This window comes from Muscardinus avellanarius (genome assembly GCF_963383645.1).
Source record: "Muscardinus avellanarius genome assembly, chromosome: 5".
Lineage (NCBI taxonomy): Eukaryota > Metazoa > Chordata > Mammalia > Rodentia > Gliridae > Muscardinus > Muscardinus avellanarius.
In genome coordinates this window covers 116754955-116779378 of record NC_137790.1, presented here as the reverse complement: position 1 = coordinate 116779378, position 24424 = coordinate 116754955, and the positions used below count along the sequence as shown (strand labels likewise).

At 40.6% G+C, this 24424-nt stretch overlaps 2 protein-coding genes across 4 annotated transcripts in view; one reads left to right on the top strand and one right to left on the bottom strand.

Moving 5' to 3' along the window:
* IGSF10 (immunoglobulin superfamily member 10) overlaps positions 1 to 2021 on the top strand; it is a gene marked incomplete at both ends in the record, with an annotated part of 36245 nt that extends 34224 nt beyond the window's left edge. The window contains one exon of the mRNA XM_080696236.1: positions 113 to 2021. Within this exon, the coding sequence (XP_080552362.1) occupies positions 113 to 2021 (1909 nt within the window). The remainder of the gene's footprint in view (positions 1 to 112) is intronic.
* A 3900-nt stretch (positions 2022 to 5921) lies between these two features.
* Positions 5922 to 24424, bottom strand: part of MED12L (mediator complex subunit 12L) — a gene marked incomplete at both ends in the record, with an annotated part of 383094 nt that continues 364591 nt past the window's right edge. For 2 of the 3 annotated variants that reach the window (XM_080695435.1, XM_080695437.1), the window contains 6 exons: positions 5922 to 5974; positions 7382 to 7463; positions 16736 to 16816; positions 18483 to 18669; positions 20620 to 20849; positions 22989 to 23078. In XM_080695435.1, coding sequence (XP_080551561.1) covers positions 5922 to 5974; positions 7382 to 7463; positions 16736 to 16816; positions 18483 to 18669; positions 20620 to 20849; positions 22989 to 23078 — 723 coding nt within the window. Of the gene's footprint in view, positions 5975 to 7381; positions 7464 to 16735; positions 16823 to 18482; positions 18670 to 20619; positions 20850 to 22988; positions 23079 to 24424 lie in introns of all 3 variants that reach the window. The other variant, XM_080695436.1, reaches the window with a different exon arrangement.

The following is a 24424-nucleotide window of genomic DNA, read 5'->3' as shown; positions in this document are numbered from 1 at the left end:
TTTTCTTATTACATACTTTTATTGGTGCATTGCAATCTTTTTTTTTTTAAGAGAACTTTTCTGTTACTGCTAAGATCTGATTCATGCTCAATTGTGCCTCTTTTCTCCTTAGAATGGGCAGCAGAATCCATGTCTATCCCAACGGGTCCCTGTTTATTGGAGCAGTAACAGAAAAGGATGGTGGTGACTACCTGTGTGTGGCAAGAAACAGGATGGGAGATGACCTGATCCTGATGCACGTCAGCCTGAAGCTGAAGCCTGCCAAGATCGACCACAAGCAGCATTTTCAAAAGCAGGTGCTCCACGGGAAAGACTTCCAGGTGGACTGCAAAGCCTCAGGTTCCCCAGTGCCCGAGATATCCTGGAGCCTGCCTGATGGAACCATGATAAACAATGCAATGCAAGCTGATGACAACGGCCACAGGATCAAGAGGTACACCCTTTTTGACAATGGAACTCTGTATTTCAACAAAGTTGGGATTGCAGAGGAAGGGGATTACACTTGCTATGCTCAGAACACCCTCGGGAAGGATGAGATGAAGGTCCACCTAACGGTGATAACTGCTGCGCCGCGGATAAGGCAGGGTCACAAGGCCAACATGAGAATCAAAGCCGGAGACACAGCTGTCCTCGACTGTGAGGTCATTGGGGAACCCAAACCAAGAATATTTTGGCTGCTACCGTCCGGTGACACGATTTCTTTCTCCAATGACAGGTACACGTTTCACGCCAACGGGTCTTTGTCTGTCAGCACAGTGGGAAGGTTAGATTCCGGGGAGTATGTGTGCGTCGCTCGCAATCCCCGTGGGGATGACACCAAGATATACAAACTGGATGTCGTCTCCAAACCACCACTAATCAATGGTCTCTATACAAATAGAACGGTGATGAAAGCTACAGCCGTGAGGCATTCCAAAAGACAGTTTGACTGCAGAGCTGAAGGGACACCCGCTCCTCAAATCACGTGGATCATGCCAGACAACATTTTCCTTCCAGCGCCATACTATGGAAGTAGGATCACAGTCCATCCCAACGGAACCTTGGAAATTAGAAATGTGAGGCTTTCCGATTCTGCTGATTTTACCTGTGTGGCTCGGAACGAAGGAGGAGAGAGTGTGTTGGTGGTACAGTTAGAAGTGCTAGAAATGCTGAGAAGACCGACGTTCAGAAATCCGTTCAATGAAAAAGTAGTCGCCCAGCTTGGAAGGTCCACAGTACTGAACTGCTCTGTAGATGGCAATCCGCCACCCGAGATAATCTGGGTTTTACCAAATGGCACACTATTTCCTAAAGGACCACAAAGTTCTCAGTATTGGATGGCAAACAATGGTTCTCTTATTGTTTATAAGACAACTCGGAATAATGCAGGGAAATACCGGTGTGCAGCTAGAAATAAAGTTGGCTACATTGAGAAATTAATAGTACTAGAAATCGGGCAGAAACCAGTTATTCTTACCTATGCAATGGGGACAGTAAAAAGTGTCGGTGGAGAGTCTCTGTCACTGCACTGTGTGTCTGATGGAATCCCTAAGCCAAGTATCAAGTGGACTACACCAAGTGCTTACGTGATAGACAGGCCTCAAGTTAACGGAAAATACATATTATACGAGAATGGCACCTTAGTCATCAAAGAAGCAACAGCTTATGACAGAGGAAATTATATTTGTAAGGCTCAAAATAGTGTTGGCCATGCAATGATTACTATTCCGGTAATGATTGTGGCCTACCCTCCCCGGATTACTAATCGCCCACCCAGGAGCATCCTCACAAGGACAGGAGTGGCCTTTCAGCTCCACTGTGTGGCTCTGGGGGTCCCCAAGCCAGAAATCACCTGGGAGATGCCTGAACATGCCCTGTTCTCAAGGGCGAGCAAATTGGGGACCCACAGGAGTGAGCTGCTTCACCCACCGGGGACTTTAGTCATTCAGAATCCTCAAACCTCGGATTCTGGGATGTACAAATGCACAGCAAAGAATCGTCTTGGGAGTGATTACGCGGCCACTTACGTTCAAGTGATCTGACAGTAAATGGAATGAAAACTGAACAAAGTCAACGTCTAGACAAAGTTTATTTTTTGGAAGAAGTTTAATCAAAGGCAGCCATAGGCATGTAAATGAATTTGGATACATTTACAATATTAAATTTACAATGGACATGCAAAAAAAGACTTGTAAATAAATGTGTATGAAGTGATACTGATTTCTTTAATGGATCTCAACACAAAATTTTAACTTAAGGCACTTTTATTTTGCCAACAAATAACGAACATTAAGAGAAAACGGTCCACTATAAAATAACAAATGGCTAATGCACCTGAATTTTTCAGTAAAGAATGGACTTTTTTTTCATTTAACTACCAGTGCCCTAGCGTCCATCAGTGTTACCAGCATGGCACTCAGAACGAAAACAATGGAGAAGATTAAATTTGCAATCTTTATGTAAATTTGCCATCTTGATGTATAAATATTTTGTCATTGGTTTATAAATATTTTGCTAAAGCCTACAGAAAACAAGCACTGAAGTACTTTATGATTTACCATTTGTTCACAAGGAAAATTTGCATTGATGGGGAATACAAAAATGTTTTAATAACTGCATTTAAAAATAAATGCAGGCTAATTCTTCCACATGTGAAAAGGGGATTGATTACAGCTTTTTCCAAATACACTCATTAAAAAGGTTTGAAAATACAATGAAACTCCTTTATGACTAAAATCTAGCTCAGGCACCCCTGGTTTGGAGCTGTTGAGGAGGAAAGTTTTCTGAGGGGAAATCATTGCTTCATGGGCATTTTTTAAAATTAAGTGATAACTCTTTATGCAATAGCAAAATGGGACAGTCTAGATCTAGTATATATAAAATGAAGTTTCACTGCATTTAAAATTTGATCAACCCTATACAAAATGTTGCTTTCTGTAATTCATTCTGTTCATATTATATGCTTAATTCAACTGAACTAAATCGGAGGGACATTATACGATTCGTCTAACTCTAGAGGCTGGGATTTTCCAGTGTAATTTCTCCAGAATCGATTCAAATATTCACCTATTATTTAAGAATTATGGAGCCTTATCAATGAAAAAGGGAAGAAAGAAAAGATATAGGTAGAAAGAAAGAAAGAAAAGGAAAGAAGAAAAACAGCCATAGATCTCTTTAAGATGGCTCAGTACCACCCCCCCCCCCAAAAAAAAAAACCCCTGCCAGCTGTGCTGGCCCCTGCTGATCTTTTGAGATTTAAGGGAACTCCCCTTCAAGTGTGTTCTCTGCAAGTCCACTTTGAGCTGGCCCATCCCATAGACAACCTTGTTTCTACTGATCTCAATGCCCTGTGGCTGGAAGAGGTCAAAGGATCCTCACTGCCTGGTGACCTCCCTCCACTTTTGGACCAAGAGGAATAAACCAAATGCAACCTGCTTAGGAAAGAGTCTACAACATAAACAGGTATGTATGTCGAAGGGCTCCTTGGATCTGGGAATTATGGTAGGGGTACCCAGTTCCATTAGATTTCAAGGTCTTATTTGGTGGGGGTGGGAGCTGTCTTTGCCACTCACTAAGCAAATTACCTGGCTCTGTTACAGGACTTTCCCTTGTAATCACTTTATTACAAACTAATGCATTTTCTAGAAAGAAAAAGAATATTGATCAGGATGGAGAATTAAATATTATGAGAATTTTAAATTCCAGCTGCATTTGTATAAAATGCACAGGAGAAAAACAGCTCTAGTTTTTTCCCTAAACTTTTTGTAGCATCTCAGAAGTATAGGGCCTTACCACGACTTTAACTTCCTCACCCCAAAGAACACAACAACAAAGGTACAGCCCATTGCTTTCATGTGCAAAACAATTAATAAATTAACTTCTGCAAAATGTAAAGTGCATACAAATGCTATGCAATCAGAACACTCATTCTTGAAACAATATTACCGCTGTTTGCAATATTGAGCTACAAAAATATATGATTCAAACTGAAAAATGGCATTCAAAATACCAATGATACTTGAAAAGAAAACAACAAGACTCGCTCCCGAGGCACAACATTCACATTTTGGTTGTTCTGCCAACGAGTCCTCATACAGATATATTACTTTGAAGAAAAATAATAACTTCATGAACTGCAAATATGATTCTTGAGAGGAAAAAAAAAAAAAACCTGATACACAAAACCAGCTGAAATGTAAAGATACATCTCCTGGAAGTGGACAGAATGTTAATTTCATGAAAAGAATGGTCTTTCATGTTTTGGCAAAGTCTTTTCCAGCCCAGAGTAAACACAGAATGAGCAGGCTGGAGTGAGATATTTTCACAGTGTACAAAGCAGTTCACGTGGGTGTGGCCACAGCAAAATAAGCTGACATGTATTTGAGGTCATTTGCATGAGTCAAACTTTGCACTGAGTAACTCACCTAAGGAAGATATAAATTACTTATATAATGATTTGCAAAAGAAACTACCTCTACAGTCGAACTAGCTACATTTAAAAAAAAGTCGTTCTACATGGTTTGCTCGTTAGAGACAAATCTATTCACAGTAGGCTCGACTACAATACATGTAAAAATCATATGGCAGAAAGAAAATGAATTAGCACAGAACATGGGAAAATATCCCCCACATGTGTTTTAAAATGCCCTGCAATTTTCACATTCAAAATTTTATGCATCTAAATCTAAAAAAATATTATATGGAATACTCTTAAGTTACACAAACTGATAATAATTTACTGTATTTTCTTTACACTAATAGGAGCAAATTACCACATACTTGAACAAAGTTAAAATAGTTACTATTTCTTTATAATAAATTTGATGTATAATTTACTTTACTTGTGCTTTTTGCACCAATTTATAAATACAGTGTATGCATTACACAACCAAGACTGACACCAACATTAATAATTAATTTCAAAATAGCAAATACTTACCATATAAAATTAACAGCAAATACACCTTTTAGGAAAACCAGAGCCTTTTGGACTTTGGAGTCAGAATCTCTGGAAACTATGTCAAGTTTGAGCACTGTGGAATCTCAGGCCAGCTGTGAGACATTTTTTTTCCTCAAGTTGGCATAATGTTCTGGGGAACAGAGTCAGTTTCCCAAACTGGCAGTAAATCAATGGGACGATTCCACTGTGGTTCTTCCGGGCGATTGGGATTTACATGTTGGACCTTCACGAAGACTCTGGTCAGTGGTCTCACGACTGAAAACAAATTGGAGGGTAGCTACTTCTAAAAGCCTTCTACATGTCTCAGGTGGCTCTCGCAGAAGCCTGGACTGAAGAAGTCTAAGTACTAAGCAACAATCTGTTTCAGCACCTTTTGACCACGACAAAAAGCAAAGTCCTACATAAATAAGAACAAAGTTTATAAAGTGCGTATGTAATCACCAACATTTGAAATGAGAGGGATGCTAGTAAATGTCAATTTCCCCATCACTGGTGAACTCAGAATGAATGGGTCACTTTCCTGTCAAGACCTGCCATGCCTTTTGAATCAGTAGTTTGGTCCAGCACAGTTTCAAAAAACAAATAAACAAAACAAAAAAAAAGAACATTGAAAAAAATTCATCATTCATGTATACATAAATATTTAAATCCACCATAATTCACTTTTTCTGTAAATATGAGATTCCAAAAGAAGCACCAATTTCCAAAGGTCTGCGCCCACTCCTCCCAGAGTAGGCCTCCATGATCCACATTCCAAAACCTACTTTAGTTGAACATGTCAAAACCAAACCACAGTTTCTCCTTTATGCTTTGTTTCAATACCTTTGTGTGAAATGTAGCAAAAATATGGGGAAACGTCCAAAGAAATGAAAGACCAAGGGGACATTTCTCATGATAATCGATACATTAAATTTGATTTTCTATTTTTCAGTGCAAACAAATAAACAAACAAAAAAATAACTGCATGTCTTCTCCTCTGGATTCAGAAGTGCGAAGGATGCCCGTAGGGAGTCAGTCCTTGCTGCGGCTGGTTACCTGGGGAGAAACACAACTCCAAGTAAAATTAAGATGCAAAACGATGTGGCAGAGAAATGCGTCCCTCTTGTCACTGCTCTCAATAATAGCCTCAGGTCCAGGGGGCCAGAACGACTGGCCTAGGACAGTCCTAGTCTTGAAAGACGATAGTGGCAGGATCCAAGTAGTCCCACTGAATTCACTCTGCAGAGGGCCCAGCTCTAGAAAAGCCCCACACCTGGCCCGCGTTGGGATTAGGGTAACTGACCCACTCAAAATGTCTCCCTCTGAACTAACTCAGAAAAGGACACAGAGTTTAATAAAACATTGAAAGTCTTCAAATGTTTATAGAAGAAAACCAGCAATTCTGCTTTAACACTGACATCAGAATAGATAGGAGGGAATTATCTTGCCAGTGGGCAATTTTCTGTGATAGGCATAAGATATATGTAAGAACAATTTCAGAGCACTGTTCAGATGCTGGGAGTGTCTGGGTGTGCCCATGCAGGTATTCCTGTGCGCCCATATGCATAAGCACACAGAGAGAAAATAAATGGCGGACACCAAAAATGACGGAGACTTAGAAGTAGCTATTGCTTGCACATCTGTGCATCATTGAAATCCAGAGGGCTGTTCACAAGGGCCAGGGGACCTCCTGCACACATGTGGGAGGCATCAGCTCTTCAACCAAGGAAGCTGCAGAACTGCTAACATCAGGCCGTAGAGTGTGCACTGTGGTTGAGTTGGGTTCTGGGATGATGACACCTGATTTCCGGTCCCAGCTCTGTCCCTTGCTGTTAGCTGAATATGGCCTAGGAAAATCAGTCAATGTCCCTTGTTCTTCAGGAATTTTCTCACCCATAATATAAGAACAGTAATAGTGCCTAATCCCATGGGATTACTTAAGACTTGTCAACTCAACTAATATATGTAAAGTCAGCGTCTAAAAGTTGCTTTTAAAAAACCACACTCTTCAGGGCCCAGTGGGTGAAAAATAAGAGTAATCTATGTTCCCCAAATAGGTGCTACTATTTAAATCCTTATTTCTAAGATAGAGGGGAAAAAAAAAATCTCTGCCTTGAGATTATATTCTCTGCAAGAATATGAACCCTGAAATAAGATGCAATGAAACTTCAGCTGGTTTAATGGCTCATACCTACTAAACAGTAGCTAGGAAAAGACTGACTTGTTTTAACTCAAAAATAAATGAGGCAAAGCCGGGTGCAGTGGCTCACGCTTGTAATCCCAGCTTTCAGGAGGCTGAGACTGGAGGATCGTGGTTTGCGGACAGCCTCAGCTACTTAGTGAGGACCTTTGCAACTCAGTGAGACCCTGTTTCAAAATAAAGAATAAAAAATAGGGCAAGGGGTGTAGCTCAGAGGTCACTGGTTTTCCGCCGGGAGCCGTCTGGTCAGACCGGGTACTTACTAGAGAGCTGCTTCTGGAGCTGCCGCACCAGGGCTGCGGTCTGCTGCTGCTGCTGGGTCTGCTGCAAGCCTTGCCTGGCGAACTGCAACAGGAGAAAGGAGGGGAATGAGCACCCGGTCTAATCACAGGCGAGATCCGGGGGAGTGACGGTCTGCGGGGCACTTGTGTGTACTTCAAGACAAAAGGGTGTGTGTGCTTGTCAGCTTTCTGTCACTGTGACTACAATGCCCGACAAGAACAACCTGGAGAAGGAAAAGTTTATGTTGGCTCAGGGTTCCAGAAGTTTAGTCCAAGGTTTGCTTCTGCAGTCACCAACCTGGCCTGAGCTGTGCTCCCTGCTCCAGAGGATTGCTCACTCTAGGTGGGGAGGGGCGCCCCCAGGAGACAGACATAAGCTGCGAGGTAGGGAACAGCAGACAGTTTAGCTTTTGTCAGTTTCCTCCATGCTGGATCTCTGCTACCAGCAAAGGGCATCTCACTGTGGGGAGGCTGCAGCTTCTGTCAAGAGCTCCCCTTGCCTCCTCTCTCTCCCAGCCCCACTGGGCTCAGAGGCATACCATGTGATGTCATATCCCCAGCTGGCTCCCCTCAAACTTACTCCTATCATTTTGTTGTTGTTGTTGTTTTGTTTTGTTTTGTTAATTTTGAAACAGAGTCTCTAAATTGCTGAGGCTGGCCTGGAACCTATGATCCACCTGTCTCAGCCTCACAAGTACTGGGATCATGGGCATGTGCCACCGTGCCACGCTAAAGAGTTTAAGGAGAAAAAAAAAAGACTGTTTTGAATCATCCAATATAATTGCAACATCTACTTCCTTCTCAGAGCTTGATGATATGACTGGAAATAGCGCAGGATTGTAAATAGCGTTGCCAGGAAATCAAAATACAAAACCCCTAGTTAAATGTGAATTTCAGATAAATGATGACTAGTTTTTCAGTTCTAAGTATGACTCAAATATTTCATGTGACAAATATTCCATTTAGTGTTACGTATGTAATATTTGGAACATACTTACAGTGTTATCCATTAATACTAAAACTCAAATTTAACAAGGAATCCTGTATGTTATTTGACATTCCTAATTAGAGGGCATTATGAAGTCGACTCTTTTAAAAGAAAGGGGAAGTTTTTCTAAAAGAATTTAGAATCATATAAATATGATGACACAATTAACCACAACTTCTGGGACACTGTGAAGACACTTTTTAAAGAAAAGTTTATAACACTGAGTGCCCACACTAAATGAAAAAAGAAAGAACCCAAATAAACAACCTAATGTTGCATCACATAACTCTAGAAAATAAGACCAAACTAATTCCAAAGCCAGCAGAAGGCAGGAAATAATTAAAATTAAAGCAGAAATAAAATAGAGAATAAAAAACAATACAAAGGACCAAACAAACAAAAAGTTGGTATTTTTGAGAAGATAAATAAGAATAACAAACTCTGAGGCAACCTAAGCAAAAAAAAAATTCAAATTAAGAGGTAATAAAAAGGAGATATTATCACAGGTTGCATGCAAATCCAAAGAATCATTAGGAACTATTTTTAAAAATTTATATTCCAAAAAAATAAAAAAAAACCTAGAAGAAACTGACAAATTTCAAAACAAATAGAACCTACTTAAGTTTTACCAAAAGGATAGAGGAAAAACCCAACAGTCCACTAAGAGAGAGAGAGAAATAGATAAATAGATAGATGATAGATAGATATTGATTAAATAAGTATTTAAAAGCCTTTCAACAAATAAAAGCCCAGGACCAGATAGAATTCTGCCTGAATTCTACAAGATCTTTAATGAGGAACTAAGTCCATGTTCCTCAAATTATTTTAGGAAATAGAGATGGAATACTACCAAACTAATTCTACAAAATCGGTATCAGCTTGATACCAAAACCCAATAAAGATGCCTCAGGAAAGAAAATTACAGACCAATATCCCTGATGAACATACATGCCAAAATTCTTATTAAGATGTTGGCAATTCACATTCAAAGCCACATCAAGAAGATTGTTTCCCACAAACAAATGGGTTTCACTCCAAGGATGCGAGGTTAGTTCAACGTACTTACGTCAATAAATACAATTCATCACATAAATAGAACCCAGGACAAAAAAAAAAAAAAATCACATAATCAGATCAATAGGTGCAGAAAAATATTTGACAAAATTGAACATCTACTTATGTTAAAAACACTGAACATATTAGAGATAAAAAAATCTATCTCAAAATTATAAAGGCAATATGTTATAAACACAAAGCCAATATCATGCTGAGTGGGGAAATACTGAAAGCATTTTCTCTAAAATTAGGAACAAGTTTTTTTGTGTTTTTTTTTTTTGCGGGTCTGGGGATGAAACTCAGGAGCATTCTACCTCTGAGCTACACCCCTTACCCTATTTTTTATTCATTATTTTGAAACAAGGTCTCACAAAGTTGCAGAGGGCCTCACTAAGTAGCTGAGGCTGTCGGTGAACCAAGATCCTCCAGTCTCAGCCTCCCAAATGCTGGGATTACAAGCGTGCGCCACCACACCCGGCCTTACAAGGATCTTATTCAACACTCATATTCAATATATTTCTTGAGATCAAAGTCACAGCAATTTGGCAAGAGAAGGAAATTAGAGAGACACAAATAAGGAAAGGATTTAAATTATCTCTGTTTGCAGATGACATTATTCTATACTTAAAAGACCCAAAAAATGCAACCAGAAGACTTCTAGATTTGATGCACAAAGTAGCTTAGTACAAAAATCAACTTACAAAAATTAATAGCTTTCTATACATCAACCAAAAACCCACAGAAAAAGAAATCCAAAAATAAAACAGTTTTATCCACCAATAGCCTCAAAACAAAAACAACTTCGAAATAAATCTGACCAAGGAGGTCAAAATTAGCTACAATACAAATTATAGAACATTGAAGAAACTGAAGGTCTTAGAAAATCTTCATGTTCTTGGATGGGCAGAATTAATATTGTCATGCTTGGTGTGGTGACATATACCTGTAGGATACAAGATACAAAGACAATTTCTCACATTTAGAGCAAGTTGATTTTTGGTATCTAAAATCATGCTGAAGAAAAGATAAGACAGTTTTTTAAACAAATGGTGCTGGAAAAACTGAATAGCCAATGTGGAAGAATGAATTTAGATCCCTATCTCTCACCCTGTAAAAAAGTAAACTCAAAGCCAGGCGTGGTGGCGCACACTTATAATCCCAGTACTTGCTGAGACGGTAGGACTGTAGGTTCTCAGCCAGCCTCATCAACTTGTGAGGCCCTCCGCACCTTAGTGAGACCTTTTTTCAAAAAATAGGGCTGGGGGTGTATCTCGGTGGTAGAATGCCCCTGGGTTCCATCCCCAGTACCACACACACAAAAAGTAAACTCGAGATTGATCAAAGTCTTAAAAGTTAAACCAGAAGCTTTGCCATTACTAGAAGAAAATAAAGGACCAACTCTCCAACATATAGGCATAAGCAGCTACTACCTCAATAAGACCCATAAAGCTCAGGAAATAAAATCAAGCATCAGTAAACGGGATGCCACCATATAAGAAGCTTCTGTGCAGCCAAGTGTACAATCCAGAGTCTGAAGAGCCTCTAGAAGTGGAGAAAAGCTTTGCCAGCTCTTCTTCTGAATTCAAAAACCTTAACAGCAAAACAATAACACAATTTTAAAAATGGGCTTTTGAACTGAACAGACTTTTTCAAAAGAAGAAATGTAACTGGCCAAAAAATATATGAAAAAATTTCAACATCACTGTAATCAGGGAAATAAAATAAAACCACACTGAGATTCTATCTAATTCCAATTACAGATAGCATTCATCAATAATACAAGCAATAATAAATGCTAGCAAGGATGGGGAAAGTAGGACTTTTATACACTGTTGGTAGGAATATAAATTAGTACAACTACTTTAGTGATCTCAAAACACTGGAAATGGAATCACCAAAGGATCCAGCCATAACAAAGGGGGCTATCTTTCCAAAAGAATTGAATTCAGAATACGACGGTGATATATCCATACCCAGGTGTCTAGCAGCACAATTCACAATTGCCAAATTATGAAACCAACCTAAGTATGTGTCAACAGATGAAGAGATAGAGAAAAGAGGGTATATAAACATAAAATTTTACTTGGCCACAAAGAAGAACAAAGTTATGTCGACTGCAGGAAAATGGATGGAGCTAAAATCCTGGAGAACATTATACGACATGAGATCAGCCAGTCTCTGAAAGTCAAGGGTTGTACGTGGTCTCTCGTACGTGGAAACTAAGCCAAAAACAGAGAGCAAAAGGGACATATGATAAATGAGGAGAGAAAGCAGTGGAACAGGGCAAGAGAATGTAGAAGAACTGGGAGAAGTATGTAGAGGATGAGGAATGAGGATTAAGGAATAGTACATGTAATGGTAGGTCCACACATGAAGGCTTCCAATCTCACTAGCATGCATGAGGAGCGAGGAGGGGGCGTGGTACGGAATACACAGGGAAATACATCCAGTGCGGTGTGTCTCTATGTTTCTAACACTTTGACCTATCATGTGTGATTACAATGTGCCAAAAAAAGTATAAAAAAGAACTATAATTTAGGAAAAAACTACAGCTATCAACAACTTCTTTGTGAGGGTCCCCCAGCACACATGCACAACAGGTAACTTAAGTAAGGAAATCACAGGCATTGGTATTAAGCCAACACCAGATATAATTGGTAAATATGGGGCTTTATTTTTCTTGTTCTTTTAATTTAAAAAAGCTGTTATCTGATACCATGTTCTGAACAAATGCCAACATCTATCCTAAATCATTTTTTACCCTAGAACAATTTTTATAGCAGTGACCAACCTGCCCAGGCACCAGGAGTTGATGATCACTGTCCCACATCCCAGCTGACGCTTCAGTGAAGGACGAAGAAGAAGGACAGTCGGCAGTGGATGGGAGCCCGCTTCCTCCCGGGGCTGCCACAGTCTCCTTTTCCAAGGCTTCCCAGACTTCTCTTCTGACCTCTGCCACCGGTTGAATTGTTCCCCCCCAAATATGTATTGTAGTCCTAACCCTAGTACCTCAGGATGTGACCTCACTTGGAGACAGGATCTTTACAGAGGTAACTACTTTAAAATAATTTCCTTACAGTGGGATCTGATTGGATGTGAACAGTCTGCTTAGGAAAAGAAGAACTGGGACATAGACATGCATGTTGTGAGGGGCCAGGTGACAGCAAAGACAGAGCTCTGGGCTCTACAAGCCACCGATGGCCAGTGAGCTGCCGGAAGCCAGAGGAGAAGCATGAGGCTCAGATGAACCAACCCTGCAGAGGCCTTGGTCTTGGACTTCCAGCCTCTAGAACTTGTGTTGTATAAGGCACCCGGTTTGTGTTCTTTGTAGCAGTTTTAGCAAATGAATACAACTTCTGGAGCTCTTCTACCACAATCTGGCAACCACACACCACCTTCCGTGTGAGGCACTGCCAGTCGACTCTTTCCTGTGGTTCTAACTCCTCCTGTGGCCTTGGTTGTGCTCTGTAACTTCTGTTAGGGAGATGGAATCTCCTGTGCATACTCAGGACCCACTTGAGTTCAGCTGTGGTGTCAGCAGACAGCAGCAGGGCAAATCACAAGGAGGGTGGCTTCCTGCCTTGACATGACAGGAGTCTCAGCGCTCACCCCCACAGCAGCCAGCTTGCCACCCTCATCTCCAACCAAGAAGCAATCTGAATGGAACACTGGCCAGGAACAAGAACTGCATCTGCTCCAGGTGTTTATAATAAGTATACGTACTCAGAGTACACGTAATAAATCTTGATAGAACCAAAAGAAAAGGAACAATACCAAAAATATTGGGCAAAAATGTTTGCTAGTATTGCTGAGGCTTTGCGCTATTGCTATTGAAAATGTCTATACAGAGATATTTTTATCTTTTTTTTCATTATAAGAGGACCAGATAAATATAGGATAGATATCAAAACATCCTTAGCAGTTGGGCATGGTGGCTCATGCTTGTAAGCCCAGTACTTGTGAGACTGAGACAGAAGAATCGAATCACAGGATCAAGACTAGCCTCAGCAACTTACTGACTCAGTGATCTAAGGAGACACTGTTTCAAGACAAATTTTAAAAAAGAGCTGGAGTATACATAGCTCTGAGGTAGAATGCCTATGGGTGCAACTTTCTAATACCTTCCCCACTGAGAAAAAAAAAATTCCAACACAATTTTTCAAATTGTTAACAGACTAAATATTTAACAAAGTAATATTAAGGACTGGCTTCATAGATGCTTAAAATTACAAACATATGACTATATTAATAAACTTAAAAGTATATATATACACCATGCTAAACAGAAGTGTATAGTAGAAAAGAATTACAGTAAGGTAAGAACCAAGGTTACTGACCATCCCTTTAACTTCTAATTCGGAACACCCTGGATATAAAAACTTCAAATTTTAAAAACATTTTAAACTTCTTAGCCTATCTTAAGACTTAAACAGATATAATGTTTTTGCCTTTGTACTAAAATCGCTATTAGATTACAAAAGTAAGATATTGCACTTGTCAAGGTTGCATTTAAAGCCTCCAGGCGAAGAAAAAAAACAACCCCAAACCACCACATTCACACACTCATGAAAAACCTCTTATGGATTTACTACCCATTAAAATTACTATAAGTTAAGGTTTTTGTTTCTCAGAAATCACTTTCTCATGAGAATAATGAGGGAAAAAAATATTTGCTCAGTTTCTGGAATATCTGGTAGTAGTTTAACTAGTGAGTAAACTACAATCTAGTATATTAAAAACTTCACTGTTGTCTTATATGTCAAAACTAAATACATGAGGTATATTTTTATACATAATTCATTTATTAAATATTTATGGAACTATTGGGTAAGTAGAAAGGCATTAGATATGCCTTGATACTAGTAGATCATGGGGATAGAGTCTGCTCTCAATTCTGTATAAGCTGGTCCCTGCTTCAAACTATAACTAAGAAGGTTAAAAATAATTCCTACTCCAGTCCTATGAACACAGCTTATAATGGAATTGAAAGCCAGGTATGATGGTGCACACTTGCAATTCCAGTACTTGGGAGGTTGAGACAAAAGCAATGCAGGAAGCTGGGCATGTTGGCGCACGCTGTAATCCCTGCATTCAGGAGGAGACTGGAGGATCACGGTTTGTGGACAGCCTCACCTACTTAAGCGAGGCCCTTCACAACTCAGTGAGACCCTGTAACAAAAAAAAAAAAAAAAAAAAAAAAAAAAAAAAAGACTAAAGCCTGGCATGAAGTGGTGGTGCATGCTTATAATCTGCGCCTGGGAGGCTATGACAAGAGGATCACAGGTACTGTGAGCCTCAGGTACTTAGTAAGGCTCTCAGCAACTTAGTGAGATCCTGTTTCCAAATAAAGTATAAAATAGGTCTGAAAGTATAGCCCAGAGGTAGAAAGCCCCTGGGTTCTACCCCCAGTACCATACAAACAAATAAATAAACAAATAAAATGAAAAGACTAAAAAATAGGGCTAGGGGTATAGCTTGGAGGTAGAATGCCCCTGGGTTCCATCCCATTTTGCAGAAAAGAAAAAAAAAAAGTATTGCAGGTTTGTGGCTGGCCTCGGATACTTAGTGATGTCCTCAGCCTACCAAGTACTGGGATTATAGGCTTTCTATCTCCAGGCTATACTCCCAGCCCTATTTTATATTTTATTTGGAAAAAGAGTCTCACTAAGTTGCTGGGAGCCTCACTAAGTAGCTGAGGCTGGCTTGGAACCTGTGTGATCCTCCTGTCTCAGTCTCCCAAGCGTGGGGATTACAAGCATGTTGCCACCAGGCCCAGCAAGTACTCCCAAACTTAACGTTTGCTTTTTTTGTTAAAATAGGTATTACACAAACATTTCCTTATTAGCAACTGCTAGCCAAAGAAGTTATAATTCTCAAATTATTGGGTTCTTTATAATTATGAGTCAAGTGCCCATTTATTAATTTGTATTAAATCTCCAATAAGGTATAATTACATGATAGTTATTTCTACCATTACTTCACACAATCCTGCTGGCAATGAGAACACTGCAGCATCAGAAGGCTTTGTTTTTAGAAAGCTAGACTAAGGGCTTGCTAATTCAGCATCAAATGCAGCAGTCTGCCCAGCCCCAGGAATCCTCACAGCCTGAGTCAGACCCTTGGGGGTGGGGGTAGGGGTGTGTGTGTGTGTGTGTGGTGGTGTATGTGGTGTGTGTGTGTGTGTGTGTGTGTGTGTGTGTGTGTGTGTGTGTGTGTGTTTTACTGGGGATGGAATTCTTCTAGCTCCGGGCTACACTCCCAGACCTATTTTTATATTTTTATTTGGAAACAGGGTCTCTTAAGCCAGTGCAGTGGGAGCCTCCTGTCTCCGCCTCCCAAGCATGGGGATTACAAGTGTGCGCCACCACGCCCGGCCAGCATCAAATATTTTAAATAATCAAAATGACATGTATGCTGAGATGCATGATTCAATTTGGTTTTCTGTCAAAACACTATTAGAATGTTTTGTGGTATACAGAAAGAGGAGAGTGAGGCTTTAATGTTTTACCACTGCCTGATACAAAGCTATCCCTGGTAGTTTTAAATTGCCAAATTTAGCCGATGCCATATATATCTTTATCTCTATCTATCTATCTGTCTATCTCAGAAGGCTAAATAAATTTAGCAGGGTTTCCTCTACATCACTAAAGATCACATCTTAAAAAGCTCTTCCATGTTCTTTTGAGCTTATGTAAAAATCAAAGTAATAAGATAATCTTCTAAATATAAAAGTTAAATTGTTATTTTAACACTGCTTAGAAAAAAAGAACTTAATTATCTCAATGTAAATATTTTAGTCCATAATGGTCTAGGGCAGACGTTTTTAAAGAGAAAAATATTTTAACATATTGAAACCCAAATATTTATTTGTACCTTTCTATGAAAACAAATATGCCAACCACCACATCAAAAGCCTGACACAGCTCTATGGAGAAACTTTGGGTATATTTAGACTATTTCATTTCTCTCTAAGCTCATGGACACAAAGAATGCAACCCACTTTCTTTTTTTTTTCTTTTTTTTTTTTTTTTGTGGTACTGGGGGTGGAACCCAGAGGCTTTCTACCCTCCGGGCTATACTCCCAAATCTTTTTAATATTTTATTTGGGAACAGGGTGTCACTAAGTTGCTGAGAGCCTCACTAAGTAGCTGAGGCTGGCTTCGAACCCGTGCGATCCTCCTGTCTCAGCCTCCCAAGCGCGGGGATTACAAGCGTGCGCCACCATGACCGGCGCAACCCACTTTCTTTAAAGAAGAAACCCACTTGTCTAATTCCAAAACTCCGGGTCTTACCAAAGGCTGTTGGGGCTGCATTGCTTGGAGCCCAAGGGTCTGACTCTGAGGCTGGGAGGACTGCTGTGGCTGGGCAGGCTGCTGCATCTGCAGAGAAAGAAGGATTACATTCTTCAAAGGTAGGAGATAGTATCACTCTGAAACCCTCTCCCATATCCCTTTTTTTCTAATTATCTTGGTGCAGCAAAAATGGATTGCTTAACAACAGGGACACATTCTGAAAAATGTGTCATTGGGAGATTTTGTCATGGTCCAAACATTGTAGACTGAGCTTACACTTCCAACCCTTTTTTGTTTTTTATGTTGAAACACGGTCTCATTAAGTTGCTAAGGGCCTCACTAAGTTGCTGAGGCTGGTCTTGAACCTGCGATACTCCAGTCTCAGCCTCCCAAGTACTGAGATTACAGGCATATGCCACCATACCCGGCTCACTAGGGGTTACTACCAACCCCGATTTTGTACGTTACACTAGATTGAGATCTCAAGCCCATTTGAGTTTATGCTTCACATTCTCAGGGGAGATATTATTATGTTTCCTTATTACAGTGTCAAAGCTGAGACGCGTAAGCTCTGGAGCTGTCCCTTCCAGCATGACGGGTTTCTTTCCCAATAGCTACACACACAGGGCATGACCCTGGGGCTCCCCAACCCCACTAGAATCTACATTTTTGTTGTTGTTGTTGTTTTCATTCTTTCTTCATAGTGCATGAAGTAACACCATGTCTCAAGATGGACTGGTGATAGAATTATAAATCAGTGTATAGTCTGAGCAGGAAATCTCCAATCCAGTAACACAGGACAAGGTTTTTAATTGTAATATGAAGCTGACATGTTAATAATAAAGACCAATAACTTAGGTAAACATAATAGCCTATATATCTTCAACAAGAAAATTAATGCCGAGAATGTATCAAGGGGAAAAACTCTTATCTAGGAGTCTAAATTACTTAAAAATGATAGTTCTCTGGCTTTTAACAGAAACAAAGATAGAATATCCTTCGAAAAAGCCTACCTATATTCTTCTAGTTTCATAGCCTAATCAGACCAAAGGTACTAAAGAAACATTTTAGACTGCAGATTTCTAGGAAACTGACAAAAGTGTTGCTTGTTCAGTTTCATATATATATATATATATATATATATATATATATATATATATATAAGAATATATATGTGTGCATATGTGTGTATGTGTGTATAGGAATATATGAAATTTCACATTGAAATTGTAGGTCCAAGTTAAACAGCAGCTGGGTAAACTCAGACTACACTATTAAAACAAAGCTATGCCGGGCGTTGTGGCACACGCTTGTAATCCCCACGCTTGGGAGGCGGAGACAGGAGGATCGCGCTGGTTCGAAGCCAGCCTTGCTGGCTTAAGAGACCCTGTTTCCAAATAAAAATATTTTAAAAATAGGTCTGGGAGTGTAGCCCAGAGGTAGAAGGGTTTCCGGGAATCCCAGTACCACCAAAAATGAAAAATAAAAAATAAATAAAACAAAACAAAGGTATGCACCTGCCTTCCTGATCCTTTGTGAAAGAGGAAGAGGTTTTGCTAAACGTGCTCCCTTGCCCGTGAATGGTAAACATAAAGAGGAAGGAAGACCCTGGCCTACCGAGTAGGACCTAACAGGCACCAGTGTGGCTCTTAGTGCCAAATACACAGGGCTCCCTGGAACTTGGCAGTTCAAATCTAACATAGCTCTCTTTTCTTACACCTGCTGCGCCTCTGCATTGTTTGGCCACACTGCCCTCCTCTCCCTGCCCCATCCATACCTGGAGGAGTCTCTGCTGCTGTCGGATGGGGGGCTGTCGGGATCGCATGGGGTCCTGAGGCAGGGGCGCTGAGGGAAGGTTCGGATGTGCAGAAGTCAGCACCGCGTCAATTCCTCCGTCCACCAGAGGGCTCTGCTGTAGAGCCTGATGGTTCAGTCTGGCAAGGAATCAGGCAGATTGTTTTTACACTTTAATTCAATGCCACCAGCATGTCAAACACACCCACAGAGGAGCTATGAGTGTTTGAGTGTTTCATAACCACCTGTAGGACTCACACAGGAAAAAACCAGAGGTTAAAATAACAAATGTGACCACTTTAAAAAAAAAAAAAAAGAGGGGGCAAACACACTACTATCTAAGCTAAAATAGCAAACATGCATAAATTACTGCTTTAAAAATTAGCTTTTAGGGCTGGGGATGTAGCTCAGTGGTAGAGACCTTGCCTAGCATATGCAAGGACCTGAGTTTGATCCCAGCACCATATACTCATGAAAGAAGAAAAAAAAAAAGTAGCTTTTAATAAGTGACATTACTTGGACACTGGCTTTGGACTGGCCACTGTGCTAAAGATCTGAACTGTATTGTTTCATTCATGGCCCAACAACTGCTTTCTTAGGTCAGCTGCTTTGTTATCTCTACTACTTTAAAAATGAAAGAATGAGCTGGGCGTGGTGGCGCCCACGCTTGTTATCCCAGCATTTGGGAAGCTGAGACTGGAGGATTGTGGTTCAAGGACAGCCTCAGCTACTTAGAGAGGCCCTCCGTAACTCAGTGAGAACCGGTTTCAAAAATAAAGAATAAAAAATAGGGCAGGGGGTGTAGCTCGGAGGTCAAATACCCTTGGGTTCCATCCCCAGACCCGCTAAATAAATAAATATTTTAAAAATGAGAGAATGGAGATGAAGATGTAACTTAAATATAGTTGCTTAGAAATGGCATGGGTGGCACTTGAACCCCAAACTTTCAAGCTCTTAGGTTATGCTATGCTGATACTTATTATGGAAATACCAAATGTTCGGTATGTTCTCCAAATTAGTTTATTTTCCCAAGAGTGCTACCATCAACCATCCCAACCTTCCAGAGTGCTGACCAATGCTGGCAGGCAGTCATTAAGAGTAACAAATAGGACTTGTGCTTCCGCCAAGGTCAGTACCAAAATTTGCATGATACTTAATTCTTCTGGACAGTACTATCCAATAGAATTGCCTCTGACTGCTGAGATGATTTCTATCTGTGCTGTCCAATAGCAGCCTCTAGCTGCTAGGACTCACTTCTTAAATTCCAGGTCTCAGTGCGAAAGAGAAGTGCAGTAAGCATTCCAAGAGAGAGTCGGGCACCAAACCGAGCATGGAGCCCTCATAGGCAGGATACCCTGTGTGGCCACACAAGATGCACACCCAGGAAGCTGGCCCTGCTGGCCACATCTGGCCACTGAACACTTGAAATGTGACTAGTGTCACCGAAAAATTGAAGATTTAATTCCATTTTAATTAGTTTGCATTTAAATAACCACATGTGGACAGCAGTTATAATTAACTGTCAGTACAACCACATCCCAGTCTAAAAATTCCAATTAAAAAAAAGAACCAAAGAGTCTATTAGGATCCTATTTTGCCAACCACCTCTAAGGCGGAAAAGGTAGAAACTAAGTTATAACAAAACAACTGTGCGCCATGCCCAATTGGTATTACAATCATAAATTTTATGGCTCAAATAAATATATTCTGGTAAGGTATTGCCAAAAATAAAAATTGGTACTTATTTCTACAATGTTTTTAGTGACAAAAAAAAAAAAAAAAACTTTTTGAAAGAGGAAAAAAAGAAAGAATACTAGGTAGGCCTCACCTGGCTAAAAATATTATAATCACACCATGGAAGACGTGAACCAAAACTATTGGGCCCTTAAGTAAAATAAATAAAATGACCCCTTATTTTAGACCTCTACCCTAATACTACAAAAAAAAAAAAAGGACAAAAAATAAAGTACATGCAAATGGCAAATACAGAAGCTCCTAAAAACAATGATATGGTGCCACAGCCTAGAAGATGCTCAACAGACACAGGGAGGTAAGTTTCATATTCAGATTTACTACTGTGCAGGCATCACCTCTGAGCACCGGGCAGGGGCTGCAGGTAGGGCGGGGCCTGCTGTTGAACGTAGCCGCTGGGCTGCTGCTGCATCTGTCTCAGTCTTTCCATCAGCGCCGGGCTGGAATGTGCGGCTGGATAAGCTCTGGAGTTGTAGCCAGGGGACAGGACCACGCCGCCAGCCTGCTGCTGTGCCGTCTGCTGCAGAGGCATCTGCGTCCCATACATCGTGTAGCCCTGCGGCAGGGTCTGCAGGAATCACAGGGCAGAAGTCAGGGCCCCAATTTACAGGCCAGATTTCCCATCACTGGACCCACGCAGCAGAAACAAGTCCTTGAGGACCTCTGGATTTCCTCAGAATATGAGGAAGGTGACTCTGGAGGCAGGAAGCCTAGCCAGAAAACTCTAGAATAAACTTGCTGCATATTGATTCACCAAGAATTTCAGTTTAAAAATCAGTAAATCAAGCCGGGTGTGGTGGCGCATGCTTGTAATCCTTGAGCTTGGGAGGCTGAGACAGGAGGATCGCACAGGTTCGAAGCCAGCCTCAGCTACTTAGTGAGGCTTTTAGCATCTTAGTGAGACCCTGTTTCCAAATAAAGTATAAAATAGGGCTGGGAGTATAGCCCCGAGGTAGAAAGCCTCTGGGTTCCACCCCCAGTACCACCAAAAAAAAAAAAAAAAAAATCAGTAAATCAGCATTTGCTTAAAGTGGCTTTTAAGATCAGCAGTTTAATTTGAGGGAAGGAAGGACATGTTTCTGTGCAGAAATCAAAAGGCAAACATCCGTACCTTTAAATGCAAGACACCAGTGTTCAGCAGATCCTAGGCATTACCGATATCATTGCCAAAGTTAGCCAGAAAGAATACCTAGGTTTGATGTAGATTAAAATAATGGAATACCCACTCTCAGTATGTGTCTTTGGGTCTAAGAATATACTTGTAGCAACTAACCAGTCACCATACCAAATCAAACCCAAATCCTATTAATACCAGGAAAAAGGGTGAAACTGGTGACTGCCCAGCGCCTTCCTGCCTTGTATAAACCACACCTCACTTCAACAGGTCATCAATAGTAATTGGGACACAATTATTCTATTTAATATTTACATCCCAGTAATGATTACTCTAAATCTTGACACCTTCTATTAAAAAGAGAAACCTGAAGTTCTATTGGGTCACTAGATAAAATGTATAGACCAGAACGCTGATTAAAGTAGAACACTGTAAACTGAGTTCCCCAAACATCAGTTTTTAAGGTAGTTTTTTTTTTTGTTGTTGTTGTTTTGGGGTTTTTTTTTGTTGTTGTTGTTGTTTTTTGGTGGTGGTGGTACTGGGGTTCCTGGAAACCCTACTACCTCCGGGCTACACTCCCAGACCTATTTCTATATTTTTATTTGTAAACAGGGTCTCTTAAGCCAGTGAGGCTATATTTTTATTTGGAAACAGGTCTCTTAAGCCAGTGAGGCTGCCTTCGAACCAGCAGAATCCTCTTGTCTCCACCTCCCAAGCACGGGGATTACAAGCGTGCACCACCACGCCTGGCTTTAAGGTAGTTTAATGCCTTTATCTTGGAGGCAGAGCAGTAGATGGAAAGTCTCAGCAGGCAGCGTGAATGAGACAACACTGAAGGTGTAGGTGCCCGTGCTGGCCAGCACACTCTCAGCCATGGGCACAGCATCAACTGCCAGCCCCAAGAGAAGTCCTGCCAACAATACTGGGCTCCTGATTACCAGAACAATGTAAGAGGACATGGATGCCGAAATAACAAAACTATTGTAGGGAAAAGTAGCTCAAGATTTGCATTGCATTAAGGCAGTTGTTTTATTGGGTGAGCATCTGCTGTGTATGTTATGTGGGTTGTATACAGGTCATCATAAACCCTCACATCCTTCATCTCTGTTTTACATAGAGGGAAAACTAAGTTCAGAGCCATAGGCACCATGTCACACAGCTATTCAGTTGCCAAGACCTGTGCAGAGGTCTGATTCCAAGGCCCATTATCTTAGTATTCTACCACGATTCCGTATGCAAGTTACCTTTGAATATGGCGATCTCAATTGTGAGATTCTATCACAATATATTTTAAGATGAGTAACTATTGAGCATTTCAATACTCATCATCGTCATTAATATATGTTTGAATGTGTTTATGTTTTTAATTCACCAATCCCCACCCCCAATGTTTTGTGCTCCTTAAATCAGTCCATCTGGAGACTTGCTCAATTATTACTGGTAATGGTTTTGTGAAATGTCAATTATAATCTACAAGTTGAAGTAACTCAGTTCTAGATCCTATATAGGAAGTAGACATGCAATTTCCTTGGTTTCCTTCTTCAAATAAAGAACACTGAAAATCCAGGAGTTCCTGTGACAAGAGTGCGGTACCTGTGCTTGCTGCAGCCCTGGATACTGGGAGAGCTGAGGGGAGGGCCGTGCTTGAGCCGCAAAGAGAGCAGCCTGGTCCCCCGGCTGGCCCTGGAAAACAAAGCGAGGCGAAGCTTTGGTCATAACAGCAAGGCCTTGAGTTGAGTTTCTGGCCAGTAATCCCAATGACCCATGACACCAAATCTCATGATATGAAAACAAACCTCACAGATTCTCAAACTGTGTAAAACACCACTTCTCAATTCCCTGTGTATGTATGCATAGAGTGCTGAACTTTTCCTCTAAAAACACAAGAGATGTTCCCAGTGATGGCAGAGACATATGTAACTCTAAGGAACTGGAGGTCTGCTCTGCAGAGAGGCTTAGACAGCTTCCTAGTTCACTCCCAGTTCCAGGTGCTGCACTGGGGTAAAAGGCATGAGCCTGCAAAGTATGACATCTAGAACCACTAAGAGCCTGTAAAGGGAGAAGGTGTTGTGCACACAAACAGCGTATTAAAATGTTTTGGCTTCTTAACAAAGTTTCCTGGCAGTGATCTAAATATTGCCTATTTAGTCATGTATTCAAGGGAAAATTTTGGACCTATGATGAATCTAACAATTCATCAGAATCTAATCTATAAAAACTTCTAAGCTCTTAACAGCAAATTCAATTCTAACCAACTATGCATAAAATAAAAGCAATTAACCTCTGCTCACCAGTCTTAATATAGGCTTTGGCCTTAGGAAAACAGAGATATTGGTGAGACCGGCTACATGTGTGTCTTATGTTTCGGTGATATGAATCATTTTATGGAAGCTTACGGTAATAACCATAGAAATAAGCCTTGCTTCTTACCATCACTGGGTTTTTTTTTTTTTCAGAACTAATTATAGTGAGGTTTACTCTAGGATTATTTAACTATTGTCTTATGATAGGTAAGTTATAAATTTAATCAGCATAAATTACATAAATTATAGTTACATAAAATTGTTTTATCATGCTTGGAAAGTAGTGTAGATAATTCTAGTGAGGAGAAAGGGACAAACATTTAGCTTAAGAGGAGAGCACCAAGTAGGAAGAATTCCCCTTTCCCTCCTATTCTTTCACAAGAACTCTACAGGGCAGAAGCACCATGCCTGTGCTCTTCAGATAGGAAATGGCAAGCTCTGAGAGCCCCGGTGACATGGCGAGCCCACCCGGCTCACCCTACAGAGCCAAGACCCCAACACCTGTGAGAAGACTCCAAAGCCCAGGGCTCTTCTCAATTTCTCAATTGCCTCCATGTGTGACATTAGGGTAAAAACATTTAAATGCTTATTGGTGGTTTTTTTTGTTTTTTGTTTTTGGTACTGGGGATTGAATCCAGTAGTATTCCACCTCTGAGCTACATTGCCAGCCCTATTTTATTTTTGTTTTTAAACAGGGTCTTGCTAGGTTGCTGAAGTTATCCTTGA